This window comes from Labrus bergylta, chromosome 7 (genome assembly GCF_963930695.1).
Source record: "Labrus bergylta chromosome 7, fLabBer1.1, whole genome shotgun sequence".
Lineage (NCBI taxonomy): Eukaryota > Metazoa > Chordata > Actinopteri > Labriformes > Labridae > Labrus > Labrus bergylta.
The window spans coordinates 22,397,526-22,415,742 of record NC_089201.1 but is presented as its reverse complement, the minus strand read 5'-3'; the positions used below and the strand labels follow the sequence as shown (position 1 = coordinate 22,415,742).

Sequence of the window (18,217 nt, the reverse complement as noted above, 5' to 3'; positions counted from 1 at the left end):
AGTTTTCACTACAAAATGTTGCCTTAATGTGACCAACTAATAGCCTTAAAGTAACAAAGTTAGTTAATAAAACAGTCCATTCTTTTTATATTGAGTTATTTTACCTTAAATACTTCAACACACTCATTTATTACATTTAACTCACGTTTTTCCACATGAAGTTATTGTCACCATTACTAAAGAAAATGTAAATCAACATTTTGTTTACTTCCATCAGGCACCACCAGAGGGTGGAAGAGTAGAATATTTCTGGAGTTCTGTGCACCGCGAAGAAGACGAGACAGTAATCGGACTGTACAGGAACCATAGACTTTAAATATTAACAGAGAAACTGATTTAATGTGCAACCAATAATGTTTAACACTCGTGAGAGATATGTAACAGATGAGGTCAGGGGATGTGTGATACATAAATGCAATGCTAGATTGTTTGGACAGAAGTATTAGTAACAGCTCCGATCTGAACTCAAGGGGGCGATAATGCGCCTAACACCGTTTAACAACCGCCTTTAAAAACCCAACGCAGAAGAAGAAAAAGGAAGACGGAAATGGTGTATTAGCTTAGCGCGGATTGTTTTGGTTTTACCAGCACATGTAAAGAGAGTGACACGTTTAGAGGTTTTTTTTTTTTTTTTTTTTAAACATTTGCTTCTACAAATGTCCTTTTAGCGGTAAAGCAAGTATGCAAAACGTCCAGAGGTATTGAAGTCATTATTTGGTGAGTGATTTTTCTTTCGACTTTGATTTGGCATGCTAATTTAAACGCTACGCTACGTTTGTTTACAACGTTGCCAGGACCAGATTACAAGATAATCAGTCATCTAAACATGAGACATGAGCAAAACGCAGTCAGTTGTTGCTTTGGTATTATCCTGTGAGGTCTTATTGCTCTCTCTCATGCAGACTTCCGCACTGTATTGCTCTTGATTTGAACTTCCCATTTGTTTACAGCTTAGTATTTGCATTACGAAATTGATACAACATTTTGGCATGTCAGAAATCATGAAGTTATTGCAGACTTGTAGGTTTGCAAGAAGTAGACATGTTCATGTGTGTGTTACAGGGCTTTCTTTTGATATTTGTGTTGGGTTTGGGATTTATAAATACTGATATGGACTACAAAGGTTTTAATCTTTGCCCTTGTACAGGTTTGTTATTCTCTCCTGAGGATTCATTTGGACACCACACTGTACTCCACAGACACTCTTCCAACAGTAAGTGGAACAACAACATTTATGCACGTTTTAAAAGCTTGATCATGTTACATGTTTCCTTTCCTTCAATACGGTCAGATTTTTGACTGCAGATAGTGAAATACACGATTTAGAGCCCACAAAACAGTCAGCGCTTTGTCCTACTCAATTGTAGTGACTAAGATTGCCAATTGTGGACCATTTGAGTCTCTGTGGACCATTATATTGCGTTTGTTATACTTTTTCCTCATTATTAAAGATTCTATCTAGCCCAAATCTCAGGATACCTCTGCCTATGATCAATAGGAACTATAGATACGAAATGTATTTTAAATAATTCCCTATATAAATAAGTTGTTTGCCATGCACCCTGATTTGTCTCAGAATGAATAATAAATAAAATAAAGGATTGTAAAGTTAAAGAGAAACTTCCCAACCCTTTAGAACTATTGCAGTTTTTGTTGTTTAAAAAATGTGAAGGGAACACTTCTGAATGTTGTGAGGTCAGTGTTGTCAGTATTTGATTCCTTTTACCTGATAGCTGGAATAGTGGGTTTACGCCGCTGTGTGTTATACATTGCAACGTTTACGTATTGTTCTCTAAAGCAGTGGTTGTCAACTCGTCTAGCCTCAGGACCCACCGCCAACTCCTCTGTGGAAAAAACGAGACCTGATGATATTTTTCAACCAATCAGATGTATTTACAGACAAATTGTGCAGTTAGGACCTCAGTTGGTACAAAACATGTGACAGAAGCAAGAAACTGGAAAAAAAAACCCAACATGGTGTAAAGAAGTCTGTGAAGCTCTTTTTAAACAAGTTTATTTCCTGGCACACTTTCGCGGCCCACTGAAAATGGCTCTGCGACCCACCTTTGGGTCCCGACCCACCAGTTGAGAACCACTACTCTAAAGCATATATCTATTTAGTTTTCTCAGAATGCCATGATTGATGTTCATTTTGGGGGTTGGCTATGCGACCATAGATCACAGGTGGTCAGAAAGATGCTCAACCACAGCATAACACCTCCCTTCATCCACATATCAGTGTGCTTTCAGAATGTCTCTCCAGTCTGGCAACAGAGCATCATGGCCTGAGATGGTTGTATGAATTTTAGGGGAACCCTGAAAATGTGTGGCAGTGTCTTGTTAGAATCTACATTTTGAACGATCGAGCTCCAAACTGTGACTTGCCACAATTCAACAGAATTGAATTGAGGCACTTTTCCTCTAAATGATACACTGACTTGACTTCTCCGTTTTCTGATTCAGCTGCTGACTTTAGAACCAGAAGCCGTGTGTGCTCATACTTTAACCAATACACTGCTTTGTTTATTTTGTAGTGGCATACAGACATGGTCGACATTCAATTAGAGAGGCTTATGAACAGCAATTTGCAGGAATGGATTCGAGAGAGGTAAGTGAGGATTATGTTTGACATATAATACATTAGTTTGACTCAGCATCTTGAACCTTGAGCAGGAAGACTTGGTTAAGTGTTGGGTTCTTCTCATTTCAGGTGACAGTCCACAGAGTTGTCAACATTGTTGACAAGAGGAGCCAAATGCCCCGGCCAGGGTTCGAGTTTGAGAGAGGCTACGATGGTGACCAGTGGTATGGTGGTCGTAGGAATTACCAGGATGACAGAGAATATCAGGGTGATTGTGGTTACCCACCCAACGATCGTCGATACTATGATGATGACGGCAACTTTGACAATTTTCGCAGAAAGTCTCCTCCACCCCGAAATGTAAGACAAGTTTAGAATGTATTGTTATTTTATTTATGCTAAAACTTATTATCTGATCAAAAAGAATCCTCTTTTCATTTGATTTATTAAATAGTAATTATTCCATCCTGCATTGTTTACGTCGATGTTAAAGAGCTGAATTCTTTTATACTCTTCTGGTGCATGGCAGCGTAACTTGGCATCACCTGTTCAGTTTGTATTCTTGTTAATGTTCTAAAACTTTTTGATGCTTCAATACTTTTTGATACCTTGTGTTTTTAAACAATAATAAAATATCCATTGTTTGCATGACCAAACAGTACAGAAGCTTTAAAAAAACTTCTGATGTCCAATCATATTTTATTCAAAAGCCGCTGCCAGTGAAAGACAGAGCACCGTCTAAAGTTCACAAATATTTGTACATTACGTCGGCAACTGGGCAACTGCATTTTCCTTACTGGAAAGTTGCCATTCACTTTTTGTATCTGTCTCTGTTTATTTCAGGAAGGCCCATACCCCCAACAGTCTTATGGCCGAGATGATCTGAGGCATCAGTTAGCCTCAAGGTAATTTATAATGATTCTTCTATTATTAAATTCATGAAATAAATCTCGTCAAGTTAGGAAAAGATGTTAGTTGCTTTGCCAAATTATTTGTGTAATGCAGAAGAATGGCCACTAGGTGGAGGCAGAGTTCAGCGTTTCACATTTTTAAACATCATGAGCTTGATAGAGATTTGATGATTTTTGTGTTGTAGCTTTCTGTAAATGTTATATGTTCAGGAAAGTGTGGGTTGCTCAAGGTCATCGGCTATAAAACAACTGCTTTAAAAAAAAAAAATATGTGTCCTTCAATCTTCCCAGAGGTAAAAATGTGACGTCTACTATTACAAATATTTGCTTTCTCAATTGCTATGGCAAAAAAAAAGTGAAGCCTTGAAAAATAAGCCAAGGAAAAGTTTTTCATTGACATTAAACATACTTCTGAATTAATCTTGAGTGGTTAACCTCATCTAGAGCTGCTAAATCCAGCAGTTATAAATCCTCCATTGAACAGACGCTCTCCTCACCCTGCCCACTTAAACATACCAACAGTTTAAGGGCCCTGGCTCCCCTTACCAGGAGTCATACCAGGGTAGAGAGGGGGGACAAAGGGCACTAGTGTCTACTCACTCAGCCCAACAACCCAACCCCCCCCCCCCCCCCCCTGCACCCCCTGCACCCCAACCTGAGAGGAAAAACTACTGGGCCACTCCCTCTTCAGTTTAACACCCACACACATCTCAAATATTCTGATCGACAAATGTCATGATGTGTCTCCTTTGGCCCTTCCTGCAGTACATCACAATGTGCCGTATGTGCTGTATTATTTCCCAATGCATCCACGTAATAATACCCCACAATTATTTTAAGTGTTCATGTCAGCCCAGAGATGAAATACAGCATAAGGGAAAGCTTCAGCTTGAACAAGATATTCTAATTGACACATTGACAAGGAGGTAAAGTGAAAATGATTGTGGATTATAAACTGTACTCACCGACTGATGTACAGCTCCACGTTAATTGCCTCTCTCTATAAAAGGATAACAGCTACCACACTACATTATTTTCTGTCTTATTTCAATGACCTGCCTGTTAAAACACAGCCAGTCGGTTTATTCACTATATTCTGTGTGTAATAGAAGCTGCTAAAGAGCATCAGTCAAAGATCACTGTTGTTTCTCCAAGGCTGCTACATTCAGTACCTCTTTCATTTTACCCTGTTAGCTTTTTAAATGTATTTAGCCTTTTTTCTGTCCTGTTATGCCGTGCCGCAAAAAGGATCGCCCTTCGGGGACAAATAAAGTTGAAGTTGATTTGGGTGACAAACAAGTCAGCCAGGCCCTTTTTTTTTTTTTTTCAGCAATGGAGTCCAAAATATACAGATAGATGTTATTCTTAGTTTGTTTTGTCTCTTGAGACTCTGGGCTATTTTTGGGCTACATGACTCAGCAAATGATGGCAGTGTCCTGGTGTTGTTTTCAGTAGAGTGAAAGTCAGTCAAGACAATGCTTCACACAGTTTATTTCAGGCTCTGTGATAAAGCGTTGCCTTTCAAATGTGTTCTTCTGGTTGACTGTCGATTTGACAAATGCTTGATTTATAACTTTAGTTTGTTCTTATTCAGGCGAGCATCTTAATTTTTTAATCCATACCTTTTTTGAAGTTATCTTTATACTTTGTGGATGTCGTTCAGTGATTGGCTAAGGGCAGGCTGAGTCTTGGCTACTTCAAACAGACCATGAGTCGTAAACGTTTGAGGCCTTGTTAGACCTGCTCTTTGTTTGAGATGTGGCTTGAGTTCAGCCAGAGGTCGTGACAGCCAGGTGCCTCTGGGTAATTTTTACCTCTGGCTCTTTAAGGTTGTTGTTCGGACGGAAGCTCGGGGTCTGGAAAATTGTTAGAAAATGAGGTGCAGCAAACAAAGACCTTTCAGTACTTGTAACAGCCCTGTCACGTGTTAGATGAAAAGTCGGAAATTGGTCATTACATGCAATACAGTGCAGTGTGACAGGGTTAAGTGACAGTGCTCTGTGACTCCAGCTCCATGTTAAGTTTAACCGTGGGTCTTCCATCTACACAAACACACACACACACACACACTTGTCAAACTTTCAGCCATAGTATGTTGAATGTGCCAATGTGAAAGATTGCTTCTGTCCCACAGTGTCCCTCTGAGTTCCAATATATGCTCTTCCTTCATATATCAAGAGTCACTCAGTCACAACTTTTTTTTCTCAAAGCAGTGATGACAAGAGTTACGCATTTGAATAGCATATTCTTGATTTGTCGATCACATTTTGCTAGGACGTTTGTTTGGAAAAAAAAAAGTGTTTCTTGTCATTCATTTTCTGTATTTTTGAGTTTGTATCTTTAAAAAAAAATGTTTTTCAGAAACAATGGCAGAGCGCGACCTTACTTTGGTAAGAAAGGTCGAGGATCCGGTCCTCCTCACAGGTCAGTATATCCACGTGGTTTACCAGCATTCTTTTAACCACTCACCATCTCTCTTTGCAGGTCTAACTTCAGACCATTTTTTAAACAACACTTTTCTTCCACTCTTAAATATTTCTGAGAGAAAGATATGCCCAATGTGCATGTTCTCCATTAGATATTTGACATTATGTGTTTGTTACACAGCTAAAGGTCTTATTTTCTTGTGTTTTTTATTTAAGTTATTCTCTGGGCATTTTGCCTTTTTATTAGATAGGACAGCTGAGGAGAGACATGACATGCTGGAAGGAGAGAGTGGGTGATGACATGCAGCAAAGGGCTGAGGTCGGATTCAAATCCACCGCCGCAACAACGAGGACTTTAGCAAATAGATACATTAGGTGTGCGACATAACCGTTAGGCTACCCAGAACTCTAAAGATTTCATTTTGCTCATTAGGAAAGTTTAGTTTTCATGTAGGCTAATCCTTTATTTCAGCGGACATTCCTTTAAAAGTATAAATTCCCATGGCTACTTTTCAAATCCTTGCTTCAAGAACAGCCTCCTTTTATAATTATTATTTTTTTTATCGGTTTTATGTGTTTTGTCACTAATATACTACACAATATTTTGCTGCACAGAGTCTAAAGTTATTTTTATAGTTCTACAATATACTGTAGTTTAGTTTTTAAACTTCTCATGTCATTTATTTCCATAGAGAAGACCATGGTGACTACAGGAACTCTCCGCCTGTAGGAGGGAAACGGGACCGGTCTCCTTCAAGGAGGGAAGCCACCCAGCCACCAGTCCGCTCTGGATCAAACAGCCGCAGCAGGAGCTTCTCCCCAGACAGAGACAAAAGCTACACCCACAGACGTATGTGTTTTGTCCTCTATAGATCACAAATAAATCAGGTTTGCAGATTTACAAAAGACTCTGGTACAATCTTGCACAACGATCGGGGGGAAAAAATTAAAGGGTTAGTGTTAGTTATTCAACACAAGCAGAAACAAAACATGCTGCTGGGATACATGTGTACCCAAACCAAACCTGTTCATTAATATCAGTCATGAATCTGTGGTTTAATAGGAGAACAACACTGCTTGGTGCTATCTTCAAGGCAACAGTGCCAGTTGATTTAGTGGACAGTGCATGTATAGGCAACATCACCAAAAGTCACATGGCAGATATGAGTCTGTTCCCTCTTGTTCTCTTTTTGTTATCACACTTTTACAACTCATAAATATCACTGATAGTTCTACCATCCTATCATGGTTTAACTTTTTCAATTTCAAACAAGCTAACAGGAGATCAATCGTCGTTCATAACACTGTATCAAGAAAGAGGAGGACAAAGGGTCAAACCTGTCTCTATTTCCCATATCCAGTATACTTTTACTTTGAAAATCTGCTGTGAAAAACGATCAGTTCTGGGCTTAGCAGTCTGTGCTGCTGCCTGTGTGAACTATATGACATTCAATACCTACACACCATCTTAGAATATTTGATTCCTGTCAGAATGCAAAATCTGAGTTAGCCATGTCAATCTAATACAGTATTTGTTCTTCTAGCTGTTAAACTGGGCGTGTGAGGTCAACATCAGTGAGATTCTTTATATGTATAATGGTAAAGTCTGAAGGCTTTATACCATTCCAGGTGAAGCATCTGTTTTCAGAGTTGGTGTGCAGTGTGAAGGGTCAAGGTGTGCTGCAACGCGTTAAAATGTTAATTACCCTAACATCATACACACTTTTAGAGGCTGGGAAAAAGATACCCTTGGTTTATTGGGGTGGTTTGGCTTTGGATTCAAAAGCCAGTCCTTCCTTTAGCGGGTCGTGCACTCACTTAACGATGTCTTCAAAACCACTTTGCTTTGGGTCCTTTATTTTACACGCCTTCTTTTGTTACATTTTAGGGCTTTAATATCTGATTTAATAACTGAGCCAATGAAACGCATTAATTAACTTTTTATTTGAAGTTATCCGTCATGAGCATTGTTATGAGTCTGAGGTAAAGCAGGGAGGACAGTGTTTTCTCCAGTGCTTTGATTTCTAAGATGCGTCAACAAATGAATGTGTTAAAAGCTTAGCCCCATGTTTCACCACCCTTTGAAGATGCAATAAATCTCAGAACAGTTGTACAGCACACCTCCAAACCCATCTGGTATACTAATTAGGTCAACAAGGCTAAGTACAAGAATGTAGGGGTTTTAGTGAGGACGTATAAGAGGTTTTTTTTTTTTTTTTCACAGAAGCTGTGTACAATGTCTCTTCCACATATCTTGATCAATGATGACTTTTATTAGTGAGTAGCACGGGGGCAGCTTCCAACTGGGCCCACCACCTGTATGGCTTAGAACTAAAGGTATGGGAAGTTTCTTAGCTGGCACTTTTCCTGGTGTTGCAAACACAGTGTGTTGACATATAAATATGACTTTATAACATATATATACAGTACAACTTTAATATATTAAAGTAACCAGGCTGCTCGAGAAAACTTAGCATGAATAATCAGAAAACATGTTCACCTTTACTCGGGTAACTTTTCTGCTGTAATGTTTTAGACATGCTGAACTAGAGATGTCTTTTGATACCACAGCAACAAAACATGACCTCCTGTGACCCGAAATAGAGTAATTGTCTATTTTTATTACTGCCCTGCAAACAAAGCTGGTACAAAAAATGTAAATCGACTCATTCCAACATTTGACATTCTGTTTATAGTAATGATAAGAACTACAAGTAGGGTAAATTAAAGTAATGAACAGAATTATAATATCCCCTCTGAAATATCGGTATGAAGTGTGGCTTCAGCCTTCACTAAATCCAGCTTTGGTTTGAAAATGTGACTCTATTTGTGATTTCTGTTCCTAAACTTTGGTACTTATCGATTCTGTTGAGAAGACACTGAAAGAATAGCTGAGATTGTGTCGTTTTAAAGCACGTTGTAATTAAATGTATGGATGTATTGGACATTTTGACAACCTTTTTCTAAACACTTAAGATGTCTTAGCTATCCCCGGCCTCATTTTGGAACCTTTTCTTTCTTTTTGCCACATTTCCACTGCTGGAACTTTGCCCAGGAACCTTTAGAGGAACCTTTGAGGACCTCAGTAGGTTACCAGCACAGGGTCTAGATTACATTATAGGGGCATTATTTACCTGCTGAAAAGTCCCTGTTTGAGGGGAGGTTGCATTTCAATGGTAAAAACAGAAATCACATTTTAATATGTTAGTTTGCCACATTGCTTCTTACAAGGATTAAGAAGGAGACTGTGGTAGAAATGCAGATAGCATTTTTAATCTTACTTACAATTGGAATTCTTTTTAAGACATGGATTTATCACATTAGGCGACCTTCTCTCTCTCCCTTGCAGCTTGGTGAGTTTCCTTGTGTACCTCACCTTAAATCAGACCTTGTGGGGTCCTGGAGACCCCACTTTGGGTCCACTTTGGGACTCTATTCTCCTGCTGAGGGACTCAGATTAAAATTGCGGCTTTACCTTGGCTCCTTCTGATAACTATGGAGGACTTCTTCAGCAAAAACAAACAGCTTGGCCATATTTGTTTTTTCCTAGACACACTGGAGCCAGCCGAGAACAATATTTCAATTAAGGCACAGCTGAACTTCTCCACCAGCATTGTGTGGGAGGATGCAACAAGGGAATATCAAATAAAACTGATTTATTCTCTCTGCTGCTTCAGAATGTCGAGGTTTTGCAATTGTACATGATGTTAAGTGAGAGTGTTTCATCCCTAAGAGGAGAAAGTTATTGTTCCCCTGGGTATTTAAAAATATATTATTTGTGGTATTTTGCAGATATAAGACAGTTATTAGTCAGTGGACAGAGCCAAGGCTCATGTCTACAGAGAGGGAACTAAAAAACAACAAAGATCTCTATCCACATTCGATCAAGGATGCTGCAGTGAACTCGGCACGCGTCCCAGACCACTGACCCACTGGGGTGCTCCCCCAGGGTTTCTTTTAGTACAGAGCAAAATTCAATAAAAGAATGCTGTCGTCACCCGTTTTTTATTCTTTATATCAAGCGCTCTTTATAGTTGACTCCCCATAGTCTGAACTTTTTATTTAGAGTCATCATATGACGATGATAATGTGTTTTTCTGTCCACTGCTCTTAACATTTCCATTTGTCTGTCATGAATCTTTCTCCATAGACAAACTCAGTGCGGGGACAAGCAGTCACCCTCCAAGCAGTCACCCTTCAAGCAGCCACCCTCCAAGCAGCCACCCTCCAAGCAGTCACCCTTCAAGCAGTCACCCTTCAAGCAGCCACCCTCCAAGCAGCCACCCTCCAAGCAGCCACCCTACAAGCAGTACAAACGCTCCAAGCAGCACAAGCACTTCCAAGAGCTCTGAGGAGGAGACTTTGCCAATCTCAGGGTCTTCAAAAGTGAAAGCAGAATTGAATGTGAGTTTCAATGTGAGAACACACGGCAAGGAGAAAAACTACAAATAGATTATAATCCAGTAACACATACTTTGTTTTATGAGCACCTAACTAATCAACTTTAAAAAATTTAAAAAAAAGTACATTATTTGTAGTTAATGAGGAAAAGACAGGAGTCAACATTTGCTTTAACTGCATGTGTAAAAGTATGATTCAAGCCTTCACTTTGGCTGTAAGGATCCTTCAATCAGAGTGCTGTACTGTATTAGGCAGCACATTCCTGTTGACTGTTGACATGCGGCATGCACAACGACACATGTACGAAAACAAGAACTCAACACCCGTAAGAGAGTGTAGTTGTCTCACTTTTTTGAAACACTTTGAAATCAGAAGCAGCTTCTTAACTCGGTGACCTCAGCTCTAACCCTTGACCTTTGGCCTGCCAGGAAAAACCTTCAGCATCTGCAGCGGAGACGGAGGAGGAGGTGGTGGCTGCAAGCGTGGAGCCAAAACCGACACCAGACGAGGACTTCAAGGCTCGCCGTATGCAGGCCATTAAGACCAAGGCTCTGGAAATTGAGAAGGTAGTAAGACTTGCTCCATGAATGACCTTACTTCTGTGAAAGCTCTCGACTCTTTGTTGCTTAAGCTATACAAGCACTTTTCTTCACTCTCTGTGTTAGACCTGAACCTTTCTCGTTTGGTCGTATTCCTCGTATTCCTCCAAATACTGCAATAAGCTTTTTTCTAATCAGCAACATGTAAACGGATTTCTGTCATCTCAATTTTCTAACACATTTTCTTTTGCAACTTAAAACAAGACAACCTGTTGTTTGTTGATTTCATAAAGAGACATTTAATCCACAGCATAGACATAATCATCTTTATTCCATCTAGATTGAATGTACTGTAATGTACTTTGATGACATTTTGAAAAATCCTGAGACCCAAAGACCTGAGACAAAAAAACTCCTCAATGATGTTTTTATTTTATTTTGTTATTTATTGTTATTGTTAAGTCTCTGTAACTTACTTGAAGTTGAGTTAAGATTGATTCTTATACTTGATCCTTATAACCTTTAATATCTCAAGTCAAGGTTACACAGGACATATGTAGGTACAGATGTAAAAGAGTCTTAGAGGCCCTAAAGTATTACAAAAGACACATTTAGTCAAGCTTTTGGCTTCATTTTTCTTAAATGGTAAAAAGACAAGCGTTTGTATATCACTTTTCTAGCCTTCTGACTACTCGAAGCGCTTTTTACACCACAGGTCACACCTACTCATTCATATCCATTCACACACTGATGTCAGAGGCTGCAATGTAAAGTGACCATCAGAAGTAATTCATCACATTCATACACATTCACACTCCACCGACGAAGCAGTGGGAGCAACTTGGTCTTAAGTGTCTTGCCCAAGGACACATCTGGCATGTGGCTGCAGAAGCTGGGGATCTTTTTTAAAAGATTTATTTTTGGGCTTTTTGGGCCTTTAATGGATAGATAGGACAGTGGATAGAGTCAGAAATCAGGGAGAGAGAGTGGGGAAAGAACCCGGGCCGCCCGCTTGAGACGACAGCCTCCATACATGGGGCGCGCGCACTAACCACTGCGCCACCAGCGCCCCACCACAACCGTCCTTTTAATGTGACTTTTTACAGATATATAAATATCTTGTTTTGTAAACTGCAGCTGGGATCAGTTCTTTATGGTTTCATCTTGTTGTATTATAGCCTGACATTACATGTGTGGGCTGTATACCCTAATCTCAAAGTGCGACAGCCATTAAAGACAACGGTTTTACACCAGCTCCAGGATTTGGCAGATAGTCAAGGGGTTGATGTAAAAAGTTGTATAATGCGCCTCGGCTTGCTGCACCTAATATTTAAGAAGCATTTTATTGATGAAGAGAAGGAGGATAAGTCAGCAGAAAAGTCCTTAACACCCGAGGTTGTGATGCCTCTTGTGGTCTGCTATTTGGAGTTCCACTTTCTTCCTTCCCCATCATCCCTCCGCACTACAGTACCACTTATCTGTTCCCGTTAAAACAGGGCAGGAATTGCCCTGCAGGATGCAGGCGGCCCACCCACAGTGTGGTACGTCTCTTGGCATTCGCTCACACATGCTTACCCTGCCGTTTCCTACTGCTCCTGCAGACATGGTGAGAGGCAGAAACCTCATCTCTGTCTTTACTGTAACATCTGCCCCGGGCTCAGTTAAACACACAATAATCCATTGCTGCTGTAGATTGCCAACCTGGGGATACAGTTCATGGGTAGAGCTTCATCTTAGACCTCCATAAACCTGTGTAGAGGAACAGGTCCAATCCATATCAGTTAGTGCAAAACAAGCATGTAGCATACACGCTAATAAACCTATCCGTCCTTATTGGTTTTCCCAATTGGGCTATTTTTCTACCCAGCAAAAATCTTTATAACCATATCAGTGTTGGACTGGGCGGTCAGTCAGAAATGGATTTGTCATGCCAGCATAGCTCACTGTATTTTTACTCAAATCTTGCTGTTATGCATATTTTCTGTGGGTGTTTCAAGGTAAAAACATGAAATTGAAAACCTTCACGCTGCGTGTCAAACAATGTTTCACAACGTTAAATCTAATTTTAAGGCTCTGATAACAAGCGTGCAGTTGTTTTGTAAACTATCATCACTATACTTAACACCATACCAATAGAGCTATTAATTATTCTTGGGGCCAATCACAGAGCAAATCTGAGCATGTGAAATAAAAACAACTCTGAAAATGTCCATTGAAAACTTAGCTAAGTGCCTTGGAGTGATTTTCAGAGAAGTCCATACATCATTTCAATCAGCACAAATGAAACATATCCATTTCATGCATTAGCCCCTCCATTGAGAGGTCCGCTTTGCAGCTCGAGTGATTAAAATGGCTCTTTTAATATCCCCTAATGTGTACCAGCCCTCTAGTCATTACCCTACTTCCCTTTTATTATGCAGGACCCCTGCCTGCATCAGCGCTCATTTGAACAGAGCCTCACTAAACGCCCATGTGAGTGCCTTATGTATAAACCCACTCAATGCTACACTTTCCCAACCCCCACCTGGTATCCCAGTGAACACTCCTGTCAGTGTCTTCACAATACGGACCTCCACAAACATCAGATTTTGGCAGGAGCGCACCTTTTTAAGTGTTGAGTGTTGTCCCCCAGTCTCTGTTGGGTCTCCAGCCCGTCCTGTGTGGCCCCTTACTATCAAAATAGAAGATCAGCTCATGGCCAAGTCCAAAACAGGAACTAATGCAAAAACCTCCCTGTAACCTTTTCGAAAAACATTCAGCGCATGCTCAGGTCAAAAGCACACTTCCTGTTTGAGTAACATGGGAGTAGTTTTCACAGAAGTAGCAGGCTTTTTTATTTTGCTTTGCAATTATTAAGTGGAGTAATAAGCGTGGAGTGATGCTCTCCATCTCACACAAATGTATGCGTGGTCATGTGCATGTTACCAACAGATTGCTCACTGTGTAATTTAGGGAAACCTTTTAATTTGAGTTCATAACAAGATCATTTTTTGAGGATTTTAAGTGTTTATGTATAATATACTTAAGTGAAAATATAGTCACCGTTAATATAGGCTGAAGCTTGGGAGCAGCTTTGGGCGGTTAAGTTTGAAAAGATGGCAAACATAATCAAGCCTAAGTGATTAGAGGTGCACATGCTTTGTGGGACATACACCACACGCGTGTGTTTCTCATTTAGCCAGTGTTTCTTCTCACATCTGAAACCTGGAAGCAATTTTGCCTCTCTTGAATAATTCTCACTCGCCAAAAAAAACATTATCAAAGAAAGAAATCTGCACATAAGAGATAGCCAGGTGGAAGTCCGCAGAAAATCTTGGTCGTGTTGTATAGTATGATGATATTAAAAGGGTTCAAAGTTGCCTGTGAATGTACAGCTCACAAAGCATGCAGACTGACGCAAACCTGTGTGTTGAATGAAGTCGGCCCTGTGCTTTGCTGGCCACACGTGTGTTGTGTGTGTGTGTGTCTCTCACTTCCTTGTGGTCAGGGCTGAAGGCTGTCATTATGTGGGGCCGCAAATTCGCTTGACATGATCTGCAGACATTAAATCATCAACTGAGTCCAAACATCTCCCACAGTCTGGGATATTCCTGTTGTAAGTGACGTGACTTGACTTTCTTGTGTGCAGAAATAAATGTTTTGATACAACAACAATATTACTAAAAAAAAAAAAAAAGATTCTCAATAGGGATTCTGCCCAATCTGAATCATTTGATAATTCTTCTCTGTAACTAGAGTGTATATTTTTCCCAATTCATGTGCTGTTGCACATAATGTGGGTTAGGAAGGAGAAAATGAACAGATCTTCACCAAGGAGAGAGTGAGAGAAATTAAATTAAATGTTAAAAAAAAAAAAAAAAAGGGAGAGTTGAAGTGATGTAGTAGCTTAACGTATTCCATTTTTTCATGTTTCCTCACAAAGTTTCTCTTTAGTGTATTAAGTTCACATAACCTCATTTAATCTTATTTGGTCTAAGTCTGACTCATATAATCAATTCTGCACCTGAAATTTCTTCTACTTATCTTATAGTGCTTTCACACTTGCAGAAAACTCCTGAAAAACTCCTGATATTTCCAGGAGGAGCTGAATGTGTGAATGCAAACAGCCACATTTTTCACTTGGACTTCACCCGGAGTTTCCCCTGCCTGCCCCCTAGTATTTTTTTCTGCAGCAAGTCCGAGTGAGCTGATGTGAGAACGCCACAGGATATTCTCCGGAGAATTCACCTCGAGCCAATAGGAAAGGGTGTTTACATTTATATCCAGTGACTGGAGTCAGTGCATAGAGGGTATGCACGCGCCCGGTACGATATCTGTGCACGTAATTAAACTGCTGCATCACGTTTTCTGTTCGTCAGTGTGTTGTTCTCTGCTCTCTTGTTGATAATGTGATTTTGTTGAACTACACGTAGCATCGATATTAAGGCAAATATTCTCATTATGGTGTCGTATAGGGGACTCCATACACCCCCCCTCCCATCTGACAGGTATAGTCTCCTGCTGCGAGGTTCATATGTGAACAGCCAGGTCAGGAGCATATCCAAAGCAGTCCGTTGGACCTTTAGTGAGTTTTTCCCATGAGACAAATCATTTCCATCATTATTGTTCAATGCTGTTTTGTTGTTGTATTTTTATTTCTTGACCTTTTCTGTATTCAAAGTACCACCCAGCCAAACTTCCTCCCAGAATTTCAAAGAAAAGTTCATCCTGAAAATGACCGTGGCAAAGTTTTTAATTGTGCTTTTATGTAGTGTAGAATCCCAGTGGTACACCGGGTTTCCTTCCATTCTCTCAGTGATGTACTTCTGTAAATCATACGTTGAAGAAACTTCCCTTCCAGGAAACTATAAAATTCTCATCAAGTACAATTCAGTCTTGTGACAGGGATGTAATGGTTTTTTACAAAAAAAACTCTTGTGATCACTGTTCAAATTGATGGATACACAAATATGAGTTAGCCTAAATACATATTATGTAATATGTATCTAGGCAAAGACACAGCAGTTGTGGTTTTAAATATCCCCTTAACTGACAGAAGCCTGGAATAAAGCCGTTTAACCGGTTAACCTCACATTCTCCTCAAGACTGGTCGCTGATCTAAGTTGACAGGCGGTATTTTCCTTCAAAGTCACCAAAGCAGACCGTCTGTGTTGTATTTCATTTTACAGACTGATAGTTGCAATTAATTTTATCCAACAATCAAAAAGCTCATAGCTAAGAAGCATCCATGTCTCCTGAGACTTGAGGAAAATGTATGCAGAGTGATTTTTTTAAAAAAAATAAGATGAAGTATATCAATCAATCTAATAACAAAATATTATCTCCAGACACTTTACAAAAGAGCAGGTAAAAGACCTCACTCTTGTTATATTATCCTCAAATCCAGAAATAATCAATTTATTTAAATATACTGTGTGTTGAAGTTATGTTTTTGTAAGGAGAGAGGTATCCTAGAGTCCTATCACGGTACTAGATTTGATAGTTATTAAGGACTAATAGAAAAGTATTTAGTCCACCCCAGTGACTTTTAATAAGGGTGTAGTCTTGATCTGGGCTCTATACTCAACCTTGGCGGATTCTAATGTCCCAGACTTCTCCTCGACAGGCTGTTACACTGCCTCACTTCTTAGCCCCCCCCCCCCCCCCCTCCCCCCCAGGTGATGAAGATGTTGTGGGCTTGCACCTGGGACTATAATAAAGAACTTAACAGCCGTTTTGGGTCAGCAGTAAAAATCCAAGAGGGGTGTGAAAGAATGCTATAGCACAAGTAACATACTCTTGACACCTCATGTCCCCTTTGTTACAGGGAGACATGCACTTGAATAGGGTCACGTGCAGAACTTGGGCCGTTAAGTTCACGGTTGGGTGTCAGAACTGTCAGAAAAAGGTGCTCACTTATCTTTGAGGTTAGGTCAGTATTTTGCATATTAATCTAAAAGAAAAATCAACAGTTTATTCAGAATACAATGTTATGTCCAGTGTTTGCAACAAATTCAGTTGAATGTATCAGAAGAAAGAGCCTCCATATAAAGTGTCCTGCTCTGTATCTCTACTTTATATTTACTCCACAGTCCCATTCTGAATATTGACATTCCTGATGTGATTGTTTTATGTTCAGCATTACAGGCAGGACTGTGAGACATTCCGCACAGTGGTGAAGATGTTGGTGGACAAGGAGCCCAGTTTGGATAATATGCTGCAGGCTCCACTGGATAAGAACCTGTTGGAGATCAAACAGCGCTGCCTGGACTCCCTTAAACAATTTGTGAAGGAGCTTGACGAGGTATTAGAGCAACCATCATCAGAAGCCACAGGTCACAAAACACTGAAATAACAATATGGAGTCCTAAAATCTTTCTTGTTCCTTATCTTTATCTTCTAAAGGGTTGAGGCATTTAAACGTTTGTCATGTGAATTATATTGTTTAATAAAATTATGGTATCAGTAATATGTTTAAATGATAATAAGAAGAACAGGTAATCAAGTGTTGGCACTTTGCCATTTGCTGAGACATGAGATGCTTTTAACCTGTAAGGAAGGTTCCTGAAGTTAACACCAATTCATCTTTGTGACTTGTCATGCCTGTCAGTGCTATCAATAAGTTGGATTTCAATGAAGAATTTAAAGCATGTATATGAAAAGAGCATTGGGTTTCATTTTCCTTTGCTAAGTTTCTCAAGGAGTATTACAATATACGGTAAGAATCAGGAGCTTTAATAATATATAATACATCACAAACATGTACAGGAGTAGGAATGGAATGGATATTGTTATGGTAAACTACTTAAAGTGTTGTGATTGAGGAATGCCAATTACAGGTTTCTTTGAAAACTGAACATATGCACATTTAGGTATTTTGTTTCTTACCGTGAAGCATGTTGAAAACTGTCAATTCTTATTATGAGATTCTTTAACTGAAATTAGTTACTTGAGAGACTTTATCTTAATGGTATGGCCTACTGATAAGATCACTAGCAAAATATTACAAATAAAATAAATACACTTTTATCGTATCCCCTTTCCCTAAGTCGATAGTGCTGTGTGGTCTTTTTTACTTTTAGAATATGTATTTGTTGCAGCTATAAGTGGAAGTAACACCTTCTCTGACATAAGTATTTAAACCAGTATCGAAGGCTCCACGTCTATAAGGTATTTTCCATTAAGTACTATTGCTTTTAGAAAATTCTGACCATTTATTAAATATTATTGCTCATTATTTTGCTTACCTTTGAGTTGTAATCAGCGTGTGACTATATTGTAGATTTTTCATTAAAGTTTTATAAATAAAATGTCAAACCTTCAAAGTTAAGTGGTTTCTCCTTTTTTTTTAAATCCATTAAACACAATAAACAACAAAAG

General features: G+C 39.4%; 1 protein-coding gene across 1 annotated transcript; it reads left to right on the top strand.

Annotated features, from left to right (window-relative positions):
• Positions 1-519: 519 nt before the first annotated feature.
• LOC110004204 (periphilin-1) lies at positions 520-18,167 on the top strand. Its single transcript, XM_020659756.3, has 10 exons — positions 520-717; positions 1,148-1,213; positions 2,535-2,608; positions 2,711-2,941; positions 3,425-3,486; positions 5,854-5,916; positions 6,611-6,768; positions 10,069-10,322; positions 10,748-10,885; positions 16,977-18,167. Coding segments are annotated over exons 2-10 (1,197 nt in total). The 5' UTR covers positions 520-717; positions 1,148-1,212; the 3' UTR covers positions 17,193-18,167.
• The last annotated feature ends 50 nt before the right edge of the window (positions 18,168-18,217 follow it).

Coding starts and splice junctions, on each gene's coding strand:
- LOC110004204 (XM_020659756.3), top strand. Junction 3,487..5,853: donor AGGCATCAGTTAGCCTCAAG/GTAATTTATAAT, acceptor AATGTTTTTCAG/AAACAATGGCAGAGCGCGAC. Junction 6,769..10,068: donor CAAAAGCTACACCCACAGAC/GTATGTGTTTTG, acceptor CTTTCTCCATAG/ACAAACTCAGTGCGGGGACA.